General features: G+C 39.4%; 1 protein-coding gene across 1 annotated transcript in view; it reads right to left on the bottom strand.

Moving 5' to 3' along the window:
* Positions 1–9,266, bottom strand: part of LOC136556330 (sodium channel protein type 5 subunit alpha-like) — a 33,415-nt gene extending 24,149 nt beyond the window's left edge. The window contains exons 1-6 of the mRNA XM_066549482.1: positions 9,012–9,266; positions 7,949–8,063; positions 5,750–5,858; positions 4,064–4,192; positions 3,197–3,288; positions 2,270–2,473 (exon numbers count right to left, since the gene is read on the bottom strand). Of these exons, the coding sequence (XP_066405579.1) occupies positions 2,270–2,473; positions 3,197–3,288; positions 4,064–4,192; positions 5,750–5,858; positions 7,949–8,063; positions 9,012–9,266 (904 nt within the window). The remainder of the gene's footprint in view (positions 1–2,269; positions 2,474–3,196; positions 3,289–4,063; positions 4,193–5,749; positions 5,859–7,948; positions 8,064–9,011) is intronic.
* Between the last annotated feature and the right edge of the window lie 13,557 nt (positions 9,267–22,823).

The following is a 22,823-nucleotide window of genomic DNA, read 5'->3' as shown; positions in this document are numbered from 1 at the left end:
CAGGTTGGAAGGGAGTGTAAAACTCATCTCATTCCAATCCCTGCCATGGGCAGGGACACCTTCCACTATCCCAGGCTGCTCCAAGCCCTGTCCAGCCTGGTCTGGGACACTCCCAGGGATCCAGGGGCAGCCACAGCTTCTCTGGGCGCCCTGTGCCAGGACCTCAGCACTCTCTGAATAAAGAATTTCTCCCTAACATGTAATAGAAATGTTTAACCCATCCAATATTTGCTAAAATATTTGCCAATATTTTGCTAAAATATTTTCCAGTATTTTTAAATGTTGGCACAAACTGGCAGAGTTCTGGCCTGTAGCAATTACCCCTCTCCCAGAATGTGTGCAAACATTGTTAGGAGTAGAACAGACCAGTTCTGTTTCCAATGAACAATAAAAAAGTCCAGTTCTGAGGGGGAAGAAAGAATATTTGGTTGTGTGAATATCCACCACTGCAGAACCTAAAGGCAGCTCCTAGCCCTGCTTATCTGAGAAATGCAGATTTATCCATTAGGATGCTGGAGCTGTGCCCTTTTTGAACTCTTCCCCCTTTCTCTTAGCATTAGTTACTCTGTTATCAGCAGAATGAAAGTAAAAGCTTTAGCTAATAGCCAATTATCTCCATTAAGGTGTGGATTTATTATCCCAGATGTAAGGGAGGTCTCACATGTCCCTGGTGCTTCTCAAGCCTCTCCTGTGCTCATCAGATAAGTCAGCATGATTCAGAGCCACCAAGAACCTTTGATATCAGCTCTGCCATACCATGTAAATACCCCATAAAGGAATTAATCCCTATCTGGGCTACTTTCCACTGGCATTTTGCTCAGGTCTCCTCCTGAAAACTGAAAAAAAAAAAAGTTTTTTAAAAAAGATTGGGTGATTGAATCACAATAACATTTAGTTCTCCATGTGGGAGATGGGAACTTCCCACAAAATCAGGAAGAAAGAAGTCCATAAAAATAAATAAAAATAGTTCTATAGAAAACTGGGCTTATAGGGCTGTACATCCTAAATCCTATAAGAAAGTCATCTACCAAGCATTAAATCTGTCTAGGCTCTCCAATTCCTTTTGGCATAGGGTTTAAACAACACAAAGGATGTGAAGCAGCACAGATTTTATATTTCTTGAGCTCTGTTCTCTCCATACCATTGCCTTTGTACAGCTTCAATGTTCTGCATATACTAAAATATAGATCCTTTTTCTTCTTGTTCTTCAATGCTAAAATCAGTATTTTCAGCCCAACTTCGTCACATCCATGATCTGCTGTGGTGTTCTCATCACTGATTGATTCCTGCTCAAGTTTGCTTTCAATTATGATTCTTACAGCATTCTGTACATGTAAATTACTTGATTTTTATCTGTGGTCTTCTGGTAGGAACAAGGAAAAAAAAAGGTTTTCCTCAAAAATCTTTTCTACACTTTCTTCCCCTGGAATGTGAAGTTTTTGAAGAAATCTTGTCTGAACAAATATCCCACAGAGAGTGTGGACAAACAGCAATCCTGGGTGACTTTTCATGTATTTTCAGAGTTCTCCTGGGAAAATTCTTCTCTTCCTGTACAACTGCTGCTGTGTCTGAACTCAGTGGGAGAGATTTTCTTCAGTGATGAAGCTTTCTTCATATTTCTGGCACAGACATTGATTATTTTGAGTCTGGTTTTTTTCACATTATTGAGTCTTCTCCTTTAACACAAGGCTTTGCTTTGCTATTCTGAATTGCATCTTACAGGTGTTCCTCTGAGAATGCTCTGATGCATTTTCAGATCTCTGCTCCATGGTTCCATCACCAGCCTCAGCCAAGGTGTAAACATGAAACATATGTAAGACATATAATCTTATATAAGACATAAAATAAGATATATTCGATGTCAAGAAATAAGTAATTTGACTTTTCAACAAATTCCTCTGTTTTAAGCTGAGGAGCAGTTCTCACTGAGCAGGAAAATGAAGATACATGGGCTCTTCAGCCTGTAGTAAAAGGTGAACTTTGGGGAATTACAACAGAGAATGAGCTAATGCATATTTCAGTTATTGTCATATCATTCAGGGAAACAGATCTGGATGTTACTGAAAAATCTGGGAGTGCTTTTTCTTATAATGAAGGGAAGGAGTGCATTCCTGGATGCCTGCAAGCTGCTCTGGCAATCAGAAGGCCATTATCAGGTAGTTACTCATCAAAACATCAATCAAATCATCCTAATTCACAGCAGTGATTATACATGTGTGCATAGGTGTCTATAGCATCATCTAAAGAAGAATTAGGGGGAAAAAATTACCTGAATCATTCATAAACTTTTCATAACTTTCCCATGTTTTATTACAACACTCTGTAGTGTTCCTGATACACTTTTGCCTGAGATTGCCCTTAAAAAGTTGGAGGCCTATGAGGGCAAAAACACTCAGGCAGAAAACGGTCAGGATCATCACATCAGCAAGCTTCTTAACAGACTGGATAAGTGCCCCTACAATGATCTTGAGCCCTAAAAAAAAAGGAAAAACAGGATGAAAAACTGAGATTCAAATATCATACTTGATTAGAGTTAAAACAATGCATAAAAGCCAAAGGATAAGAATTACAGGATAATATGTGGCAAATATATTTGCTATACAAGTATATTTAGGGTGAGAGCGACTAATATGAGAGAAATATTTTTTTTCCTCCTTTCTTTGACCCTACAATTTTAAAATGTTCCTTTAATCTCTGAAGAATATTCATGCAAAGGTGACAAATGAGAAATTGTCTAGTTTTCTTTATCCATGAAAAGTAATATGCATAATTCAAATTATACTTCCAACACTGGAAATTTCTGAAGATTATATTATATCCAATCTGAACTTCTCCTGGCATGGATTGATGATGTAAAATCATTAGTGGTAAAGACTCTTCAATATGCAGAATTATTTCTGTGGAACCACAACACACACATCAGCTAAAAGCACATTCTGTAAAACTGACATTATAAACTCTGAACAGTATCTATAAAAGCATAATGAAAACAAACTATATTCAGTATTTTTTCTAACACTTGATTCATTCTGACTGGCACAGATGAACTGAAACACTTTTTGTGTGCACAAATTCAGCTGTGTCTGCAATTTATGAAAGACACAGGAAAAAAAATAAAGGCAAAAGCCAAAATTTTGAATGAAGCAAAGAATGAGTTGTAAGGAGAAGAAAGTACTCAGCAAGTAAGATTTCTTACCTGGGACTACTGAAATGGTTTTTAAAGCCCTGAGAACCCTGAAAGTCCTGAGGACTGACACATTGCCCCGTTCATTGAATGCTCCCACATACCTGGAAAGAGCAGATGTGAAATACCAAGTGCTTGAACAGAGTTAACAGGGCAGTCATTTACAGTGGTCATTCTTGGGTGTCCATCTGTCCAAGCATTTTTTAAGCATTAAAAAGCTACATATCAAGGATTTGTCTGAAGACTTATAAAATAGAAATGCATTTCTTCATTATTAGTTTCCCTCTGAGGTGGCTCATGGCTTGTGCACAGCTGCTGCTTTTGTGTGAGCATCTTTAGACATCATTCATTTAAAATACAAAGGTACCACTCAATATTATGAATTTACAAATGTTGGCTGACCTGTCTTAATCTCCCTTCTGTAGCTGCATTTAACCAGTATGTAGAAGTTTGCTAATTACCAGAAAATCAGGCTTTAACTACAATTTTTGGAGATGGAGCTATAATTTAATCCACTATCCTGATGTCTATACCCATGACCCTAGCTGCAAAATTGTACTTTCATTCATGGGGTCAGCAAGTCTGTATTTATACCTAGCTCTTACATTTCACCAGTCTCAACACATCCCTTCACAGATATCCACCACTGGGAATATCTTGCTCTGCACAACTCTGTTCCCTTCTTGAAAGACTAAAACATTATTGTAATACAGGGAGTGCTAAACGAGGGGAAAAGTCAATTGTCTAGACAGTTTAAGGTGCAGTTAGGAGCCACGGGCTGGTTTTTAAACCACAGACAGCCTTTTGCACCACAGCAATGAGAATTTCTAGCACAGAGAGACGAGGCGGGTAATCCATATTTTATTTGTTCCCACTTACGCCATGACAATAACGGAGAAATCCAACCAGTTCCAGGGATCCCGGAGGAAAGTGAATTCATTTAGACAGAATCCTGTTGCCAATATTTTTATCAATGATTCAAAAGTGTAAATGCCAGTGAAAGTAAATCTAAGGAGGGAAGAAAAGAGCCAAATGGAAAGAGCAGTGTTAGCACTCAACAGAAGAGGCACAGTCAGACTATTTAATGTCTGGGCCAGCAAACTGAGACAATGCTGGAGAGAACAAACAGATTTCTGATGGATTTCAGTGTATTCCATCAGTATCTGGTTCACATGGAGCTGGAGACAGTAGCTGACTGCAATCTGGACATGACTATTAGTGTGCAACCCATGACACACTTTTTGACATTCAACAATTTTTTCCAAATTCTTTCATGTGAGGCCCCATAATTTCAGAAACACCAGACTCCCAGTTATTAGCTAAAGTGAAGATCCAAATTTCTATCTTCCTCCAGTTTCAAGTGGCCAAGTGAACGTGTGATGTGTTGTGTTATTTCCTTTGGGCACACAGCAACCATTTCTGTGTAGAATATTTAAAACACTTAGAGGAATACAAGAGTAGAGGGTTTTCAATTTAAGATGGCAATTTTTCTTATTAATGGAAAATTATCAGTAAAAGCTCTTCTGGACTTAACTGAGTGCACTTATAATTTCAAGGAGGCAGCAATATCCCTACAGAATTCAAAAGGCTTTCATTTGGTAGTCAGCAAATGCACTAAGAAATTATATGGATGTAATGCTTCCCTTTTTATTTGGAAAGAAGTATTCTGAAATTATTCTTGAAATGCATTTGAATGGTAGCTGATGTCAACAGCAGAAACAACTCTGATCCAACCTTTAACTCTCTCATAGGCAGAGAAGCACCTCAGCATCTTCTGGTGTTTTAATACCATGCGGAGCCTTGTTCCTGCTCGCATGACAGTTTGCCACTCCAAGCTGTTTCAGTGTCATTTAACATGATATAGTAAAAATATACTTTTAAACATGTTTTTAATGCTAAGTATTTGGGAATCTTCTTCTTCATGTTAGGTGTTAGAATCATCAGTATTTATATTCTAGAGTTTTTGCCGAAGTGAAAAAGTGACAGCTGAAATAGTCTCTAAAAAAGCCCCAACACCAACAAATCCATGGCATTATACATTTCAAGACTGACTGCAAAACATGGATTTATTGTAATTTAACATTGCAGGTGTTGGCAGCACCAAAGATAAAAGTTTTCCATTCTAACAGCAGGGCAAGTGCTTCTGACAGAACATTTTATTAGAGCAAAACTCAGTATTTCAATATAATTAGCCAGAATTTTGAAAGACAGCAACTCCCATGTGCTCAGTCAGCATCAGTAACAACAGGAAATACATCTTGATAGAGAGAAAATAATTACGGAGTAACTTCAGAAAGTGGGAAAACTGGAGAAGAACAGACATGAAGCCAGTTCAACAGTGGAACTTAATCTGCACTTACTCTCTTCTATAACATCAAAATTATTGTATATATTTGGCTTAAAAACAAAACTACTTCCTCAAATAAAATCTAAATTTAAAAAAACCCTTAAGACAAGCAACTTTCCTTTTAAATCTCCCACAAATTGTCTTGAGTGAAAGTGTAAAGTCTCAATAACACAGTACAACTACATAAATAAAAGATATACATACCCACAGATACTTACTCAACATATGTGTTCCATGAAGGTGATGAAGACTTAGATGACTCAGACAGAGCCATGAATACACAATTAGTTATAATGGTGCACATGATAAACCAGGTGAACAATGTAAGTCATGGGAGTGAAGGCAAAGAATACGACACAGATTCAGAAATGTAACTCAACATTGCATCAGTCACTGGCTGATATTATCTGGCTTTTTGTTTAAAGCACTTGTAAGAACAGCATGCACAGGTATTCAGTGATTCTGAGCCATGCTAGATGGCAACACACTACTGCTGTTACTCAGGGATTTCTGTATTGGTTAAAGATCTGCTGCTCTAAGCGTTTCCAGCCTGGAAAAAGGACCCTCAACCACTTTAGGACTGGATGGAAGGATGCAATTTTAGTTTCATTTTTTGGCATACAAGTTAAACACTTGCTCAAAATCACACAGGTGGAGCCCACACCTACCTCTGACCTGGCAGAGCTCTTCTCTTCCAAAGGACAGCATGAAATCTGACAGGGTGATTGCAGGAGTCTCAAACAACTCTAGATCATAGAATCACAGGATACGCTGAGTTTGAAGGGACCCATCAGGATCATCAAGGCCAAGTCCTGGTCCTTTTCAGGACATACCAAGAGTCACATCACATGCTTGAGAGCATTGCTTCAGTGCTTCTTTAACTCTGTCAGATTTGGTGCTGTGACCACTGCCCTGGGGAGCCTGTTCAGTGCCCAGCCACCCCTGGGTGAAGAACCTTTTCCTAATATCCAACCTAAACCTCCTCTAGCTTGGCTCCAGCTGTTTCCTCAAGTGCTGTCACTGGTCACCAAAGTAAAGAAGTCAGGGTCTGCCCCTCCACTGCCCCTCACGAGGAAGTTGAAGACCAGAATGAGTCTTCAGCTCCTCAATCTCCTCTTCTCCAGGCTGAACAGACCAAGTTCAGCCACTCCTCATGTGGCTTCCCCTCCAGACCATTCACCATCTCCACTGCCCTCCTTTGGATGCTCTCTGATAGATTAATGGGGTTTTTATATTGTGATGCCCATGTTTAGCCAGCTCCAGGGGCTCCCCAGGTGCTGTCGGGGACCTGCTGGGCCAGAGAACAGGAGCTTGGGCAGCTGCCTCATATGTGGACACTTAAGCTCAACCACATGACTCTGGAGCTGGATCTCATGCCTTGTTGTACCACACACATGGGCAATCCATAGGGTAGAGGAGTACAGGAAACAGATCCATCTTTGCCATTATCCATCCTCTCCATTCCCACAAAAAAAAATAAAAATCCTGGCCTTAGGTCCAGGCATGGTCCAGCTGTTAGAAGGTGCTGAGCCACACATGCCAATGTCAGCCAAATTCCACCCAGAGAAAGCCCCAGATGAGAGGCATTGCTGCTCCAGGGATGTCTGCACATTGCTGTGATGACAACTTCAAGCCATTGGAGTTACCTCACTCCACAGATGGCTGGAAATCTGAAATCCACACAGGGACATCACAGACTCCACTCTGGGTCTGGTTCAGACTCAGGTGTCCTTCCCCAGTGCCAAACTGGAGTATTACTTGTGATTCCCACCCCCTAAATTTGATATATGAGGTGGGATCTATATTACCTTTATATTCCCAAGGCATTCCCTGCAGCAGCATTTTGGAAATACTTACTTTCATATAACACATGCACACTTTTTGAATCTTATTTCCCAGAGAAACTAAGTTTAAACTAAGTTTTTATTTTTTCTGTGTGTTTTCCTGTGTATGCTTGCCTAACTCAGCCTTTTCTCTCAAAACTAGCCAATGGTTGATCAGCTTTGGCACATGAGTTGAATTTAATTCCCACATTTGGGTAAGCAGAAGATGAAAAAGAGGACAGAGATCTTATCAATCTTCTCACTGGGAAAGGCTTCAGAATGAGATACTTGTTTATGACACATCAAGAAATCAATATCAGAGCTCAAAACACAAATCTGTAGAAAATCAGGCTTAATAAGCCAAATACTCACAAAACTTATTTCTAAGTATTACAAAAACACCAAAATCACCTACTAATAGCTAATAATAATGACCTAGTAATATCTAAGGTGAGTCATAATTAGAATCTATCTGTAGTGAGGAGAAGACCTCACTCAACTCAGACTAACTCAATCTGTAAAATACAAAAGCACGGGATTATGTAGGGTTTTATAATCAAAAAGAGTGAATAAAGCCAATAAAAGGATATGAATGTACTAAAATTTTAATTGCTCTTCTTCGTATTGGGTGGAAGGGACTGAAGATCCACAGGGCACGTGTAGCTGTAAATCTGTAGATTGTTTTCTGCTTGTTTAGCACTATGAAAACCTTTCAAAAATAAACAAACAAGAATTTGTCAGGAAGTTGAACACAAAACTTATTTTTGTCCTGTTGTGTCAGTCATGAGCAAGAGTTTGAATTTCACTTTAGCCCGGTTAACTGGAAAGGCCAAATACATTTGCTATCCTTTCATCAGAAACTTCAACTCTCAGGCTGCAAATTATTCCTTAGCATAAATTTCTTTTTTCAACCTTGTGATTTGCAAAGAGCTGTGCACAAAACTAATCCTGCTAATGATTATTCTCTTAAAATAGAACAAAACCGTCATTGAGTCAAGATGTACAAGAGGTGCAAGGAAGAACTGCAGCCTTTTTCATTATTATCTATTGTTGACAGTGATCCTCTAGCTCCTGGAGTTTCTGGACTAGTTTCCATTTCTCTTTTTTTCCATTTATCTTTGTTATTGAAAATCATATTCTTCAGTATGTCACAACTGGAATATGGAGCTTGAGTCAGGAGGTTGTAAGGATTCATCAGCAATTGTTTTAAAATAATCTTTATGCTTAAGTATAATTTATTGTATGTACAAAAGCATTGATATGGAGTGAAACACATTGTTCAAAACTGTGGAATTTACGAAAATGTACAAAATTATGTACAAAATTACTGTAGTTTCTAATTATTTTAATTTCTTTCTCAACCCCCCTTTTCTTCCTTTGTCCAGTTTATTCTGCTTCTATTCTATTAATTGATTTCATATTATTTCATTCTTAAAATTTAAAGTTAAGCTTTTTTTAAAAAAGATTACAGCACATCACTCAGCTGTGCCAACTGCATGCGTTGTTTAACCTAGAATGGGATGAAAATTTGTATAAAGGGATGTAAGCAGAACTCTTTGACAGATTGCCCACAGAAACTTTTGGCAATGCAATAAATTAAATTAAATTTAATTTAATTAATTAAAAATAAAATTCAAGTATTTTGGTTGGCTCTAACCTTATGATCTTTGTAGTACGGGTCGACATCCTCCAGTGGTTCCCCAATGAGCTCTGGAGGAGGATTTCCATAGAGAGCTGGCAACTTCTGGAAAGCTTTGAGGTCAAGCTGAGGGCGATCCTTCTCCTCAGGTTTCTGCTCTGTGGTATTTTTTGGACATTTCTTTTTGGCAGCAATTCTCTTTTTGATGGCTGCCAAGGATTCCTGAGTGAACCTGCGGAAGTTGTTGGTACCAGGCACCAAGAATTCAGCCATTTTTCATGCTTCTCTTCCTGTCACTAATTCTGTCCAAACAATAGAAAGAGGTAGAAAGGAAGTCAAGTAACTCCAAAAGAGGCAAATTAAGGAAATGAAACAACTGTTTGCCCATGCATGGCTAAGAACATCAACTTTCTAAGCCATCAGCTTCTACAAAGGAAAAAATAAAGAAGAAAATATATGATAAATACCTTTTTCAGTGAGATGTCTTCTCAGTTTTTTTTTTTTTAATTATATGCACAGATAGGATGTGAGAAAACCTCTATAAACTTAAGAGTGTATTATGCTAAATGCTCTTGAGCTGCTCAGAAAAAAAAACAAACCCTACTCTTCTGGTTCAGCCCAATATTTGGAAATGGGACACTAAAACCCATCAAACTGCAACATCAAACATGTGGAAGTTGTCAGCAACAAGAGGATCAATTATTAAATTAACTGATGCGGATGGGAATACTCAGATGCAAAGTCCATCCTGGTGGAGCCAGCACAGGAATGAGCAGCATCCAATAGATTTAATTTGTGACCCACAGAGCACGGGAATGCTTGATCTGACAAAGTTTATATTTTATGCCTTCCTCTCAGAACAAAAATATTGAGAATAAGCTAGCAAAACACTTTGTATTTTTTGATTAAGAAATCTGGTCAGGTTTTGGGTGGAATCCATCCACTAAACACAACCTGAGTGCATGCTCTGCAAGGAGATTTCTCCAAAATATTTTCTTTGATTATGACCTCTGGGAGGACATTGTTAATTCAGTGAAGGGTCAGGGAACTCCTGAGCCAGTGCAGCCCCACCTGCACCCTGTGCAATGATCCCACCTGGCTGAGGGCTCTCCCTGTGCTGAGCAGGCACAGAAGTTCACCTTAGAGGCACACAGCCAGGATTTTTCATTCAGAAGCTGCCACTACCCCTTCAAGAGTGCTTCAAATTTCACTCCACAGCAGCAGTGACAGCTTAATCTTGAAATTTAAGTCCTCCTGATAGACAACCTGTTCTTCCACCTTTCCTTTCCAGACACTACATGGAACACCCCTGGAAAGTACAGCCTGGACCAAGAGGCTTTGTTTTACTTTGTAAACAATTTTTCTGCATGTGCTGACTGCCTGTACCTTCCCCTGTCATGCAATGCCTTTTCATTTCTCCCCAGATACAACATGATTTCAGCTGACCTCACATTGCTGAGCTGTAGGAAACCATTGCTGTGAGAACAACAGCTGGAGGCCAGTGCCAAACTAACTGCAGTGAAATTGCTCCATTTTTTCAGTCTGCCTGCCTCTCCCATTAAAGCAGCCCACGAAATTATGAATATGAGAAGTAACCCTTGCTCCCAGCACAAATTAACATCATTTCTGGAAGAGAAATAGGACAGTGAGGCAAGAATACTCATTATTCCATACTTTTCAATATCAGGTTAACAGTCTGGAAGCTGTGTGTAGTATTACAGCAAAAACAAAAACTACAACATCCACTCACAAGATTTCAAGCCTTCATCTGGACAAAGTGGTGCTTGTTTTGTTGATGTTCAGAGTAATTCAGATGTTGTGGTAGCAGTAATGGGCACTGTGAATGATGCATGAAAAGATGCAATTTCTGTGCAGTGCACAGAGGGAATACAGTAATTACTTTATTAGGCTTTGTGCCAAATTTCCCAAACATACCCATCCCTCCACTTCCATAAAAGTTTACCTGATCTCAGAAGTTCACCATTAAAATTCTGTGTTTGTTGCAGATTTCATTGTGGTTTTATGTCTTCCCTTCCAAGAAACCATCTCGTAACCTTCCAGAAAATAAACTTTGATTCTCACACCATTTTCCCTCAAGACTATTCCAGGGCAGAGGAGATTCTAGGAAAACAAGAGGTTGCTGGCTAAAGCCAAGGATGGGGAATTAGAAGGAAGCAGGAGGGCACATAGAGCCTGGAGTCCTTTGCCAGAGCTGGAGAGCAGGCAGGGAGATCTTTCCTGGTGGTTTTATAAATTGCTTCAAACAATTATGGAAAAATTAATTTTTCAAACGTTAAGGGAAGCAAATCAAGCCTTGAGCTTGTTGTCTCACATGTCAGCAGCAAAATTTCCATGAGAACAGCTGCAAGCCATGGAGCAAAAGGCTAAAACTGCACTTTTCATCCATGGGCAATTCTGAGCAAATCAGCCTAATGCTGAATAAAATCTAACAATTGTTAGAAATTGAGTAATTGGGGACAAAATGTCCCTGATTCATTCAAGCATCTTTAAAAATATCCCCAAAATAATTTCTGTTAGTCATAGTCTCAAGGAGGATGGCACACAAAAGACAATTGAGATGTATTTAGTTTTTATGTGAGCAGGTATCAATGGAGCAATCTGACCTAAAGTAGAAAAAAATGTTAATTCAAAACCATTTTTCCCCTTCAGGTCACAGAAGAAACAAAGTACCATTTTGGCCTTTTCTCAAGACTTGAAATACCTACAAAACAATGTGATATTTGATATCTCTTGAAAATTAAAATTTTTCTTATCCTTGGAATTCCTCAAGACCAAACACTGATAACGAAATCACCATGATAAAAGAATAATCATTTAAATGATAAAACACAAAGAAACAAACAAAAAAGCATTTATAATTTTTTCTATCAGCTGTCAAACATACTTTCTATGAATTATTTCTCAAATACCAAAATTTGTAGCTGGATATATTTTCCAAGTTAGTAAGGATGCCTTCTTCCAAATTTGTTTTCCTCTTTAGGAATACTCTTTGTGAATAGACTGGGAAAGAAGATTATTGTCAAAGATATTTTCTCTCCTTTAATTGTGATAACAATCACCACAATTCAATCCCAGTTAATGAATAAAATTGTTCTCAATTTTTTGCTTTTATGGCTTCATCAACTGTTATTAAAAAGAGGTGAAAAATGTTGATTATTCCTGTGTTCAGCATGACAAAAATAATTAGTGTGATCAGAGTGGCCAGGATTACCCTATTTCTTTTCATTTGTTTGATTTTTTTAACTTGGCAGATTGTTACTATGCTTGACTTGGGCTGTATTGCATCTTTCTGCACCTGAATTTCCAGAGGAGAAGTCAAATTTTCTAGAACTAAATAAATAAAAAACATAAGTAATAGGAGATCAAAGTTTCTGTAGAACTGTTCTACTCTTTCCCTAAAAACATTTCTGTGCTTTGAGGCAGATGATTTAATCAAACCAAACTGACATTTTCTTAATGGCTCTTAAGATATTTAACATATTAAAATAACACTTGCATCTTAGCATATGTAACTTTTTAATCAGAGAATAATTTGGGTTGAAAGGGAACTTAGGAGGTTCCTCAAAATGGATAAATCACGAGGTCAGGGCTTTACCCAGACAGATCTCCAGGAACAGAGTTGGCACAACCTCTTTGAGTGACCTGTTCCAACACTTGACTGTCTCAACCCATTTGGATCCCCCTTGTTTTAATTTATGCCTCTTGCCTTCCCTCTATACAAAACTGTCACAATAAAAAAGAAAGAAAATACTGCGTTCATAGAATAATTGAATGGCTTGGGTTGGAAGGGATCCTTAAGACCATCCAATTCCAATCCCCTGCCATGGGCTGGGACATGTTCCACTGTCCCAGGTTGCTCCAAGCCCTGTCCAGCCTGGCCTTGGACACTCCCAGGGATGGGGAAGACAGAGCTTCTCTGGGAACCTGTGCCAGGGCCTCACCACCCTCCCAGGGAAAACTTCTCCCTAATATCCAGTTTAAATCTCTGTCAGTTTAAATCCATTGTCCTGTCACTCCATTCTCTTGTCCAAAGTCCTTCTCAAGCTCTCCTGGAGCCCCTTAGGCACTGGAAGGAGCTCTGAGGTCTCCCTGGAGCCTTCTCTTCTCTGGGCTGAACAGCATCAGCTCTCTCAGTCTGTCTTTTATTTGAAAGGTAAAAGGCAGCCCCCAAAATGCTTTTCTATAAGGAGAGAACACATTACCCCTTCTTCAGCCCATTTAGTTGCTCCTCCATTGCAGCCTACAAGGAACTTCTCCCAGGTCTAATTTCCACCATCCTGTGTGAGCAGCTCCACTGAGATTGCCAAGGGAGGCAGACCCTACACCCTCCATGAAATCAGCAAAACTGTGAATTCAGGGCAGCTAATGATGGGTAAACACAGAGATTAACATACACACATGGAGAGTACCAAAAAAAATGCAACAAATTTTTCTCACTAGTGTGAGATAAATCCCCACTCTTTAAACTGGGATTTACTGTTCTGGGCTGGGGAACGAAGGTGGCAAACAGTGTGGAGATTCACAAAATAATTCACCTGATAAAGCCAGTTAGCATTCATCCAGAAAGCCCCTCTGGGTGGGATTCATTTCACCTCAGTGCAGACACCTTGGAGTTACACAGCTACACCTCCACGAGCTCCCACATTGCCTGGTGAGACCCCTTTTCACGTTTACTTCAGGAAAGAAATGCCATTTGACTACAACTGATGACCTGAGATGTCTCAATGAGATGAATTCAACTCTTTGCACCCATTACACCTACTCTTCTCACTGCCCCTGCTAATGGGCACCTGCTAAACTTCCAAAGATTGGTGATTCTACAGTCAGTGGTGGGACTGGGCAAACATCATTAGTCACCAGCAGACTGTGAACACATAAAAATTCCATGATTGCCTAATTCTGAATTGTCTCATGAATGACTACTTCCAGCACGAGCCTTCTTAGCAATTAGTGAAGCGTTAAGTCACATTTTCTTTTGCCTGGTAAGGGGGCACTAATTTTCAGCTACTTTGCCATCATAAATAATTTAAATCTGTGCAGAGATCACTTTCTGTAAGTGCTTGAGCAGTCAATTGACAAGTTGTCAAATGGCCAGTTGCAAGCACTGAGGAAGCACAGGAACTCTGTGGCAGCACAGGAGTGAACCTGAGAGAAAAGAGCTGAAAAGCTGTTCATGACCATTGCTGCTGGAGTTAGGATGAGTTAGGTGTAATCACCTGGCCACAAACATCAGCCCATGGACTTTAACTGGTGGCTTTGGTGTCCCCAGGGAAATAGCCAAAGCATGGAATCAACCTGTTGGTCATCAAGAAGCACAAAAGCCTCCAAAAGTGGCCAGGACAAGATTGTAAAAGCCAACAGCAAATGTGGCAATGTGGTTTGCACTGAGTCATCATCATCCAGGCATTCCCTGTCCCTAAGGAGAGTGGGTGTAACCAGAAGACAAGGAAAGATTGGTTGGACAGTCCATGAGCCAACAACAGGATTTGGAATTATCTCTCCAACCTCTGAGGAGCCCAGGGAGCGGAGAAGACCCCAAGGAACCCCCACAGCTCCAGGACTATGGTTGGAACTGTTTCACAGGAAAGTTAACTCATAAGATTGCATGGATTTGTGGTTAAAGTGTGATAATATCTGAATCCACTGATCCTCCATACTGTGGCTTTACATGGTGGCAACTGCACAAAGAATTGAGATCATCTCTTATTGAGATTAATTGAGATACTCTCTTTCCTCTGCTGTTATCAAGCAAACTGGTCAGCTGCTGGTCAGATGACAGGGAAATAAACCTCAGGTGTGAGGTTTTACAAAACAAAGAGAAGAAACAGGACGGGACCCAGCCCTCTCCTAACTTGAATAAGAAATTGAATCTATCTTGATTTAGAAGTGCCATACCAAGAAACATCAGCAGGCCTGGGGGCAGATTTAAGAAGTGTGACCAGACAGTGTGAATCACACACTTTCATCAGTATGAAGTGGGGAAAAGGAGGAGGAAAAGGAGAAGGAGAAAGGGAAATTCATTCATTTCACCCAGCTTGAAAGGGTGCTGCCCAAGGAGGACAGTGGAAGGAAGGAGAACGTGCTGCAGGTTACACTGGGCTGCAGGGAGGGAGGCGAACTGTGATCTTTAATCATAAATTTTCTACAGTGCTGTACTGAACCATCTGCAGATTTTATGGATACTCAAGCTTTGAAGCAAACAGGGAATCTGAGTTGTCTTCAGCACTGAGGAATGAGAGCCATGCTCTCCTTGCCTCTAACATCAAGAGCTAAAGGACATCCATGTAAGAATTGCAGTTGTTAATTTAAGTTTTTTAGCATTTGAGATTTAGGTTTTTACAGGTTACACTAAGAGTAAGTCAGATTTTTTGTCTTTCCACAGGTAAGCAGTGTTTCAAAAGTGGTTAATGTGATTAATATTTCTTTAAACTTACATTAACATGACTTGATTACAACAAACAAAAGCTGTAGATAGTCATGGTTTGGATTTTGGACTGTTGCCATTAACAGAAATTAGTAAATGCACCAAAAGTATCACAGATTTGTAATTTTGTCATTTTGAAGATTCCTTTAATTGTGTACATTTTGATACAAAAAGGTCTCTCAGCAGCTAAATATATGGAGGAAAAATCTTAGGACAAAATGCAAGAGAAATATTTCTCCAAAGACCATTACAAAATTTAGCTGGTCCATGAAAGAACACCCCTCATCTGTCACTAAAACACAATGAAAAATGCTTTTAACTATAAGTTTTGATAAAAATTATTTTGAATGCACAATCTCAATTTTAACTTGGATTGCCAAAGGTTTAGTAGTTCCATAATTTAATGAAATTTTCAAATGACATGGTTTTTTGTCTGAGTTTTCTAAATATATTAAAATGTATCTAATCAGAAGTTAATTCTGAACAAACCATTTGCACTAGGTATGTCATTTAATAGTGTCACTTAATAAAGACATGCATAATGTCATTAGGTTCCTCACTTTTCTTTATTAAATTCACTATTTTCCCTTTTGAAATTTTGAAAAATCAAATTTCAAAAAACTTTTTTTTGTGGATATGAAAAATAATCTCAGTCAAATAATTACAAGATAGTCAAATAATTACAAAGAAATCCAAAATGTAATACAACAAAAAAATTTAAAACCTTTGAGACATGGAAAAGGAGCAGCACCTGTACCACAGGGGGAACTCCAGAGCATCTAGTTTTCCCAGGTTTCACTTATTAATTTATTTTACCCCTCAGTTTATCATGATAAAAGCAATCACCAGGCACAGTACAGCATATTCCACAAATAAAACAGATGCAATTCTGCCTTATTCACACACACACACAAAAAAGTATTTAAAATGAGATCCATTCTTAAGTCTCAAAACCAAATGTGAGTCTGTATCAGAACAATATTACTAAACATAAACCTATGTAAGAGAGAGTAATGTTACAAAACTTAAGGTTATTGAAATTTTTCTGTCTTTGCTTTGAAATAAATATTATAACTAGAAAATCTGAAGTTTGTAGATAAGATATATATCTATAATTTTCATGCTCAGAAAAAAACTTCCTTATATGCCTATTCACCTTTCCAGGATTCTATTTTTGATCCTAGTTAACTTATTTCAGCCAAATAACAAGTCAAAAACACTGGGGAAACTCCTGTGCAAAGGAATAAATAAATATCCACTCCTCCCCAATTCCACTTTTTATCATGCCGCTCAGGTTTTTTAATGATTTTTAGGCAAATAAAAGGTGACTGAATCCTATAGAAGAGTCTACCACAAACCACCTTTTTTTTTTCCTAAGAAGAGAAAGTGCAGTAAACCACAGGACTTACATTATTTTCCATCCCTCTAAGTGAAGGTTCAAGGAGTCACTTCTTTCTGTGCAGGAGGAGCATTATCTCAGCCCAGCTGAATCCCCAGAAATAGTTGGAAAAACCTCCCCACTGCCTTTACCATCCCTGTGTCCCCTTGAAGCGATCCCTCAGCACTCTGGAGATGCTGTTCCTCCAGGAACTGTGCTATTTGTACATGGGGGTGTTGAGGGAGGTGTCTGTGAGAGCCATGGAAGGAGCTGAAGTGATTACACAGGATCTCCTGGGAGAGGCAGGAGCCTCAGCTGGGGAGGCTCCAAGCTGAGCATTTCTCTGTGATCCTGTTTCATCCCTGGGTTTCTGAGAGGCTTTCGCAGAAAATCGGGAGTGAGGCTGGGCAAAGGGGGTGGGAAACACGGAGGAAAATGTGTTTGTCAACCTCACAGTGGGGGATGTCTGCACTCGAACAGATTGTCTGAAAAAGGTGCTGGCCTTTATGTTTTCTTTTATTATCTCAGTTTCAATTCTCTGCTTTGGTACAGTGCAAAAAATACAAGGGTGGATCTATAAAGTTGTGGGGGTACCGTTTGTCAGTTTTTCTGGGTCTGGATTGAAGGCACTTGAGATGCTGGTTCATGTTCACACTCAGATGTTTATTATTTCTTATCAGTAAAACAGTCTCACTGCTGTGAGTTTGGCAGTTTTTCATTAGAAGGCACAAAATGGCCAACAATCTCCCGTTCCAAGGTCTTTCAAGACTAAACTATCCAATTAAGAACTGACACCTGGATTATTTTCCATTTTAACCCAATCACTGATCCCACAGAGCTGCAATGGGGACTTTTCTGCCCAATTATGGCACCCAAACCCATGGAGAAGAAGCATGAAGAAGAAACCCAGGATGACACCCTGTGCCCTCCATCTTGCTTCCATCCACGACACACTAAAAACCCCAAACCTCAATTTCTCACCAAGTGACACACCTACACTGCTCTCTATAATCTATTTCACACTTTTGTGGATTCTGGTCTATCTTGAAGTCTGGGAAACTTTCTCCATGAATGAGGGTCAGAGTCAGTGCTGCCCTGGGGGCCAGGGCAGCCCAGAGCAGACAGAGAAACATTCCCAGTGCCCTGGGTTCACATAAAGTGAACTAAACAACTATGACTGAAGCTGAGTGGAAGACTGGGAAAACTGGTGGTTGTTATCTTTCTGTGTCTGTGTGTGTGTGTAAATTTATGTGTGTGTGTATGAACATTTACACATACATAACCTAAATGTCAGTGTATATGTAAGATTCATATATATGGGTTGTTCAGGGTATATATGGTTGTTCTGGGGTTGCTCAGCCTGGAGAAGAGACGACTCCAGGGAGATTTAAAGCCTCTCTCAGTGCCCAAAGAGAGCTGGAGAGGGACTTGGGACAAGGGCATGGATGGGACAAGGGGAAATGGCTTGACACTGAGAAGGGGCAGGTTTAGGTGAGATATTAGGATGAAATTCCTTACTGTGAGGGTGATAAGGAACTGGAACAGATTATCCAGAGAAGCTGTGGCTGCCCCATCCCTGGATGTGTTCCAGGCCAGCTGGATGGGGCTCTGAGCAACCTGGGATAGTGGAAAGTGTCCCTGCCCATGGCAGGGCTTGGAATTGAGTGATCTCTAAGATCCCTTCCAACCCAAACCATTCTAGGATTCTGAGATTCATATTAATTTTATACAGATGATGATATTAACAAGAAGTAAGTCAGAAGCCTGGGAAAATTCACTCACTCCTGAGACCTGCAACTCCTCCCTGGCTGAAGCCCATGTGGGATGGGAGAGATCTTTGTCTTTACGGCTGTGCCTGCTCTCCTAATAAAATGGGATGGGGCTCATTCTCTGGCCCTGAAGTTAATAGCATAGTAAGCTTCTGCCCAAAAAACTAAGTTTTCTTATCCTTCAAAAACAGGGAGGGAAAGCAAGAGGCCACCTCTCTGAGGAGGAACTCCAGCAATTTTAGAGGGTCCTCCCTCTCCTGCAAGGGAACCAGGGTTTCTCTTATCATTTTTCCATGTGGTTTGCTTAGGGACAGGGAGTGTGATATCATGATTAGTCTGGTCCAAAGGATCGGTATTTCTGAATTACACTGGCTGATGAACTTTTAAGACAGAAAGAAGGTATCATCTCTGCATTAAGCATTGGCTGCACAAGAAAAGGATTAATGTGGCATTCAAATTCTCTGATAAAATCCCTCCACCCAGGAGTTTTCTCCTGGGAAGCTGAAAAACCTCTGAAAAAAGGAATACAATTTTTATCTCATTTGCTTCTCCTTTGTTGTGTTCATGTGGAATGTGTTTGGAGATTGTTTACCCACAGGTGATTGTTTCATTGGATTCTGCTGTGAGTTGTTTTGACTCATTGGCCAATCAGGGCCAAGCTGTGTCAAGGCTCTGGAAAGAGTCAGGAGTTTTCATTATTATCTTTTTAGCAGTGTGTAAGTATCCTTTCTGTATTCTTTAGTATAGTTTAGTATAGCCTTCTTTAATATAATATAGTATCATAAAATAATAAATGAACCTTCTGAGAACATGGAGTCAGATTCATCATTCCTCCCTGCCACAGGGATCCTTGCAAATACAATAGATTAATTATTAGACGCTAAAGAGAGAAGCTAAGAATCATATAATCATTACAGATAATACTTCACTTTCAGGATGTCAGCACTGGTTAAAATGAGATGTATCTAAGAAAAGCCAACTGACATCTGGGTGGAATTTGAGATTCTCCAGCAAGAGAATGCATTAAAAATGTGAGCACAGTTCTGACAAAGAAGATCATGGTGCTGGATCCTTCCCTATAACAAGTACTCTAAGAATCAACAAAATAATTTGTTGATTCTTCCTTATTTAATCCTTGGCAGCTTTGAAGCAGAGGTTAAGGTAGGAGAGCAACTTTCAAGGAAAGAAGTAGCCCTGCAATATCCTGAGAAAAATTCTATTTTTTTTTTTTTTCCTGGGAATTTCAGTTTCTTGCCGAATCTTTAAAGTTACCTTCTTTCAAAACAGGCAGGGCTGTGAGGAATGGGGGAAAGAATCCATGGTGGAACACCAGATCTCCACCTTTGATGTGCTGGTGGAAAATTTCTGTCTTTTGGGCAGAGCTTTGCTTCATTAGGCTCAAAATGTAATGAGTGTTGCTGTAAAAAGTTCAACTCTGTCTTGGAGGCTTTGGGCACAGAAAGTTTGAGTTCATTGGAAGATGCACATGTGAGATGGTGAGGAAGACCACCCACAAATGAAATTAGGAAATTTCATGGCAGGTGAAAGAGATAAAACACTTATTAATTCTTCTGACATCCAAATTGTCATCACTATCCCACTTCAAAGTGGGATATCAGGTACAGAACAAATTAAATTCATGTAATCTCTTGTTTCCTCCAAGCTATCTTTCTGTCATAGCTCCAATATAGCCTTTAAACCATCTGATATTCATTTTATGAAGTGTGAGCTGTTTGAAGCTTAGGTATCAATGAAGGTCGGTGAAGTTCACCTTCTTTGTACAAATGTCTGCACCTTCCATTCATAGGAAATGTACAGACAAATAATAAGGGTAGATTTTAAAATATGTTTATGCACCCCAAAGAAATACATAGATGCAAAGTTGGGTTTTCAGTGAGAATGGCATTGCAATCAATGTGACTTAAGCTCCTGAACACTCTTGAGAATGACACCACAAAGGGTCTCTAGCACCAGTTAGACAGACAGCTTTCCTGTCCATCTCCAGTACTAACTTCAAATTACATTTAACATAAATTTAGAGATTTCACCTGAAGTTCATAAGTTCAAGTTCATAACATTTCATCCAAAGTTAGAGATGAATAGCAGACTTGAAGCAGCAGCTGGGCTTGGCCTCCTCTGTCACTGTCCTATTTTCTGAAAAATCCCTTCACCAGGATTTCTTCTCCTGGGAAGCCTCAGAGAAAAAGAAAAACAATATTATTTCATTTGCTCCTGCTGTGTTTTGCTGCTTTGGAATGTGGTTGGAGATTGTTTATCCAACATGTGAATTGTTGTGATTTAATGACCAATCATGGTCCAGCTGTGTCAGGACTCTGGAGAGAGTCAGGAGTTTTTCATTTAGTATCTTGTTAAGTCTCCTGTCTGTATCCTTTCTCTATTCTTTAGAATAGTTTAGTACAGTATTCTTTATTATAATATAATACCATAAAGTAATAAATCAGCCTTCCAAGAACACAGAGTCAGATTCTCAATTCCTCTTCTGTCTAGGAACCCCAAAAATACCCCACTTCTCCCCATGAGTAAATCTCCTGTACTTGAGGGGGAAATAGAACCTGCACTTTCAAGAGGCAATAAATAATTATTGTCACCCCTGGGTGAAGAAAGCAGGAAGGCATCTCATGTTTATCTCTGGCTCGCCCAGGTCCTTGTGCTAACCAGGAGATGGCCCAGACTGAATCAGAGATAAGATCAGCTCTCAGAAATTAAAACCATCCCAGGCTGATTCTGAAAGGAATTTTCTTTTACAGGTTCCTTTCCAGGCACATCCTTGTGTGCACTGAGCTATCCAAGCCCACTGGCTGCTCGTGGTCAGGAGGTCACTAAATCCTCCCTGGCAGCCAGCCTGGTTTATCCCAGTGGCTGCTTGGAAAATCAGGTATTTCCTGTTCTCTGTGAGGCAAAGTAGCTTTGGGTCACAGCTCCCTGCAAAAGGCAGCAAATGCATAAAAAATGCGGAGTTGCTGAATTGCAGGAGCTGAAAAAAATTTAGTTGAAGGTGAGAGAAGCAGAATTCTGGGCTCTCCTGGCTGTGCTGATGAAATCTGCCTTGGGAATAAATTGGAATTTAGATGTGTCCCACCTCCTCTTAAATGTGTGGGGAGAAAAGAGACAACCCCTGCTGGACAGGGAAGGGTGAGGAACCTTCGGCATTGATTTTTCCTTCCCTGTCCAAAATTAAATCCTTATATTTTCCTACTGGGCTCAGGGCAAAGCTGTTTGAGTCCCCTCTACCCCATTAGTAGGAAAAGTGAAAAATCTCCTCCACCCCCAGCAAATTCAAGTCCAGAGAGCAGCTGGAGGGAAATAAACCTCAAGCTAAAAGAAACTTTAAAAAGTAGAAATGTGAATGCTGCCATCACAAAATCTAAACCTTGCTAAATAAAGAAGAAAACCAAAATGCATCCCCCATTTGTGAAGAATAAATATGGAAATAGTCCATTAGAAATGAAGGTGTTTAGAGGGGAAATATGGAGAGGTATTTAAAGAGCTGAGAGATGTCTGCATTCACAAATGATACAGAAATGGCTTAATGGAAGGGGGCAAATAGCTGATAGAAATGAATATTTGAACTTAAGAAAAATTAATACTTAAAGACAAGTGAAACATTCATGTGATGTGTGCTTGCTATTAGAAAAGAATATTCATTTAATATAAAGCAGTTTAATCTAAAATAAATAATCTCTGGTCAGCTTCAAGTGAGAGTCAAATTGTCCTTCAGTTTTACCCTCCACAGCTTAGCAATAACTTTGAGGTAGGGAATGGTTACTTAAAACCAATACAAAATAATTTCATTTCTTGGTTCTTTTAAAAATAACTGCCAACTTATTTCTGTGTGATTCCTGATGCTGCTGTAATTGATATGTGTGTACACACCCATCTGTTATGATAAATAATGCTATTTTATGGCCATTTAGGAAGTAAGGAATGGAAGGTAGATTATGAAAAATTATATATGAAATCTGTATCTCTCCAGGTTCCTACATAGATTTCATCACTATAGTAACAGAAACACAATTGTGAATACAATGACAGCTTTCATTGGGAGAAAGAGGATACTTTTCATGAGTGAAATATATTAAATTTATTTCTGAACTCTTACAACATCACCAGATTTGGTAAAGATTAATTTCTGGCTTTTCCTGAGAAGTTAGACATGATTTGGAAATCTCAGCTGTAAAATCCTTTTACATTTCACAGTCCCCTTCTTTTAAGGCTAC

Source organism: Molothrus aeneus, chromosome 1, assembly GCF_037042795.1.
Source record: "Molothrus aeneus isolate 106 chromosome 1, BPBGC_Maene_1.0, whole genome shotgun sequence".
Taxonomy (NCBI): domain Eukaryota; kingdom Metazoa; phylum Chordata; class Aves; order Passeriformes; family Icteridae; genus Molothrus; species Molothrus aeneus.
Note: the sequence above shows the minus strand (reverse complement) of the source record. Positions and strands in the feature narration are given on the sequence as shown.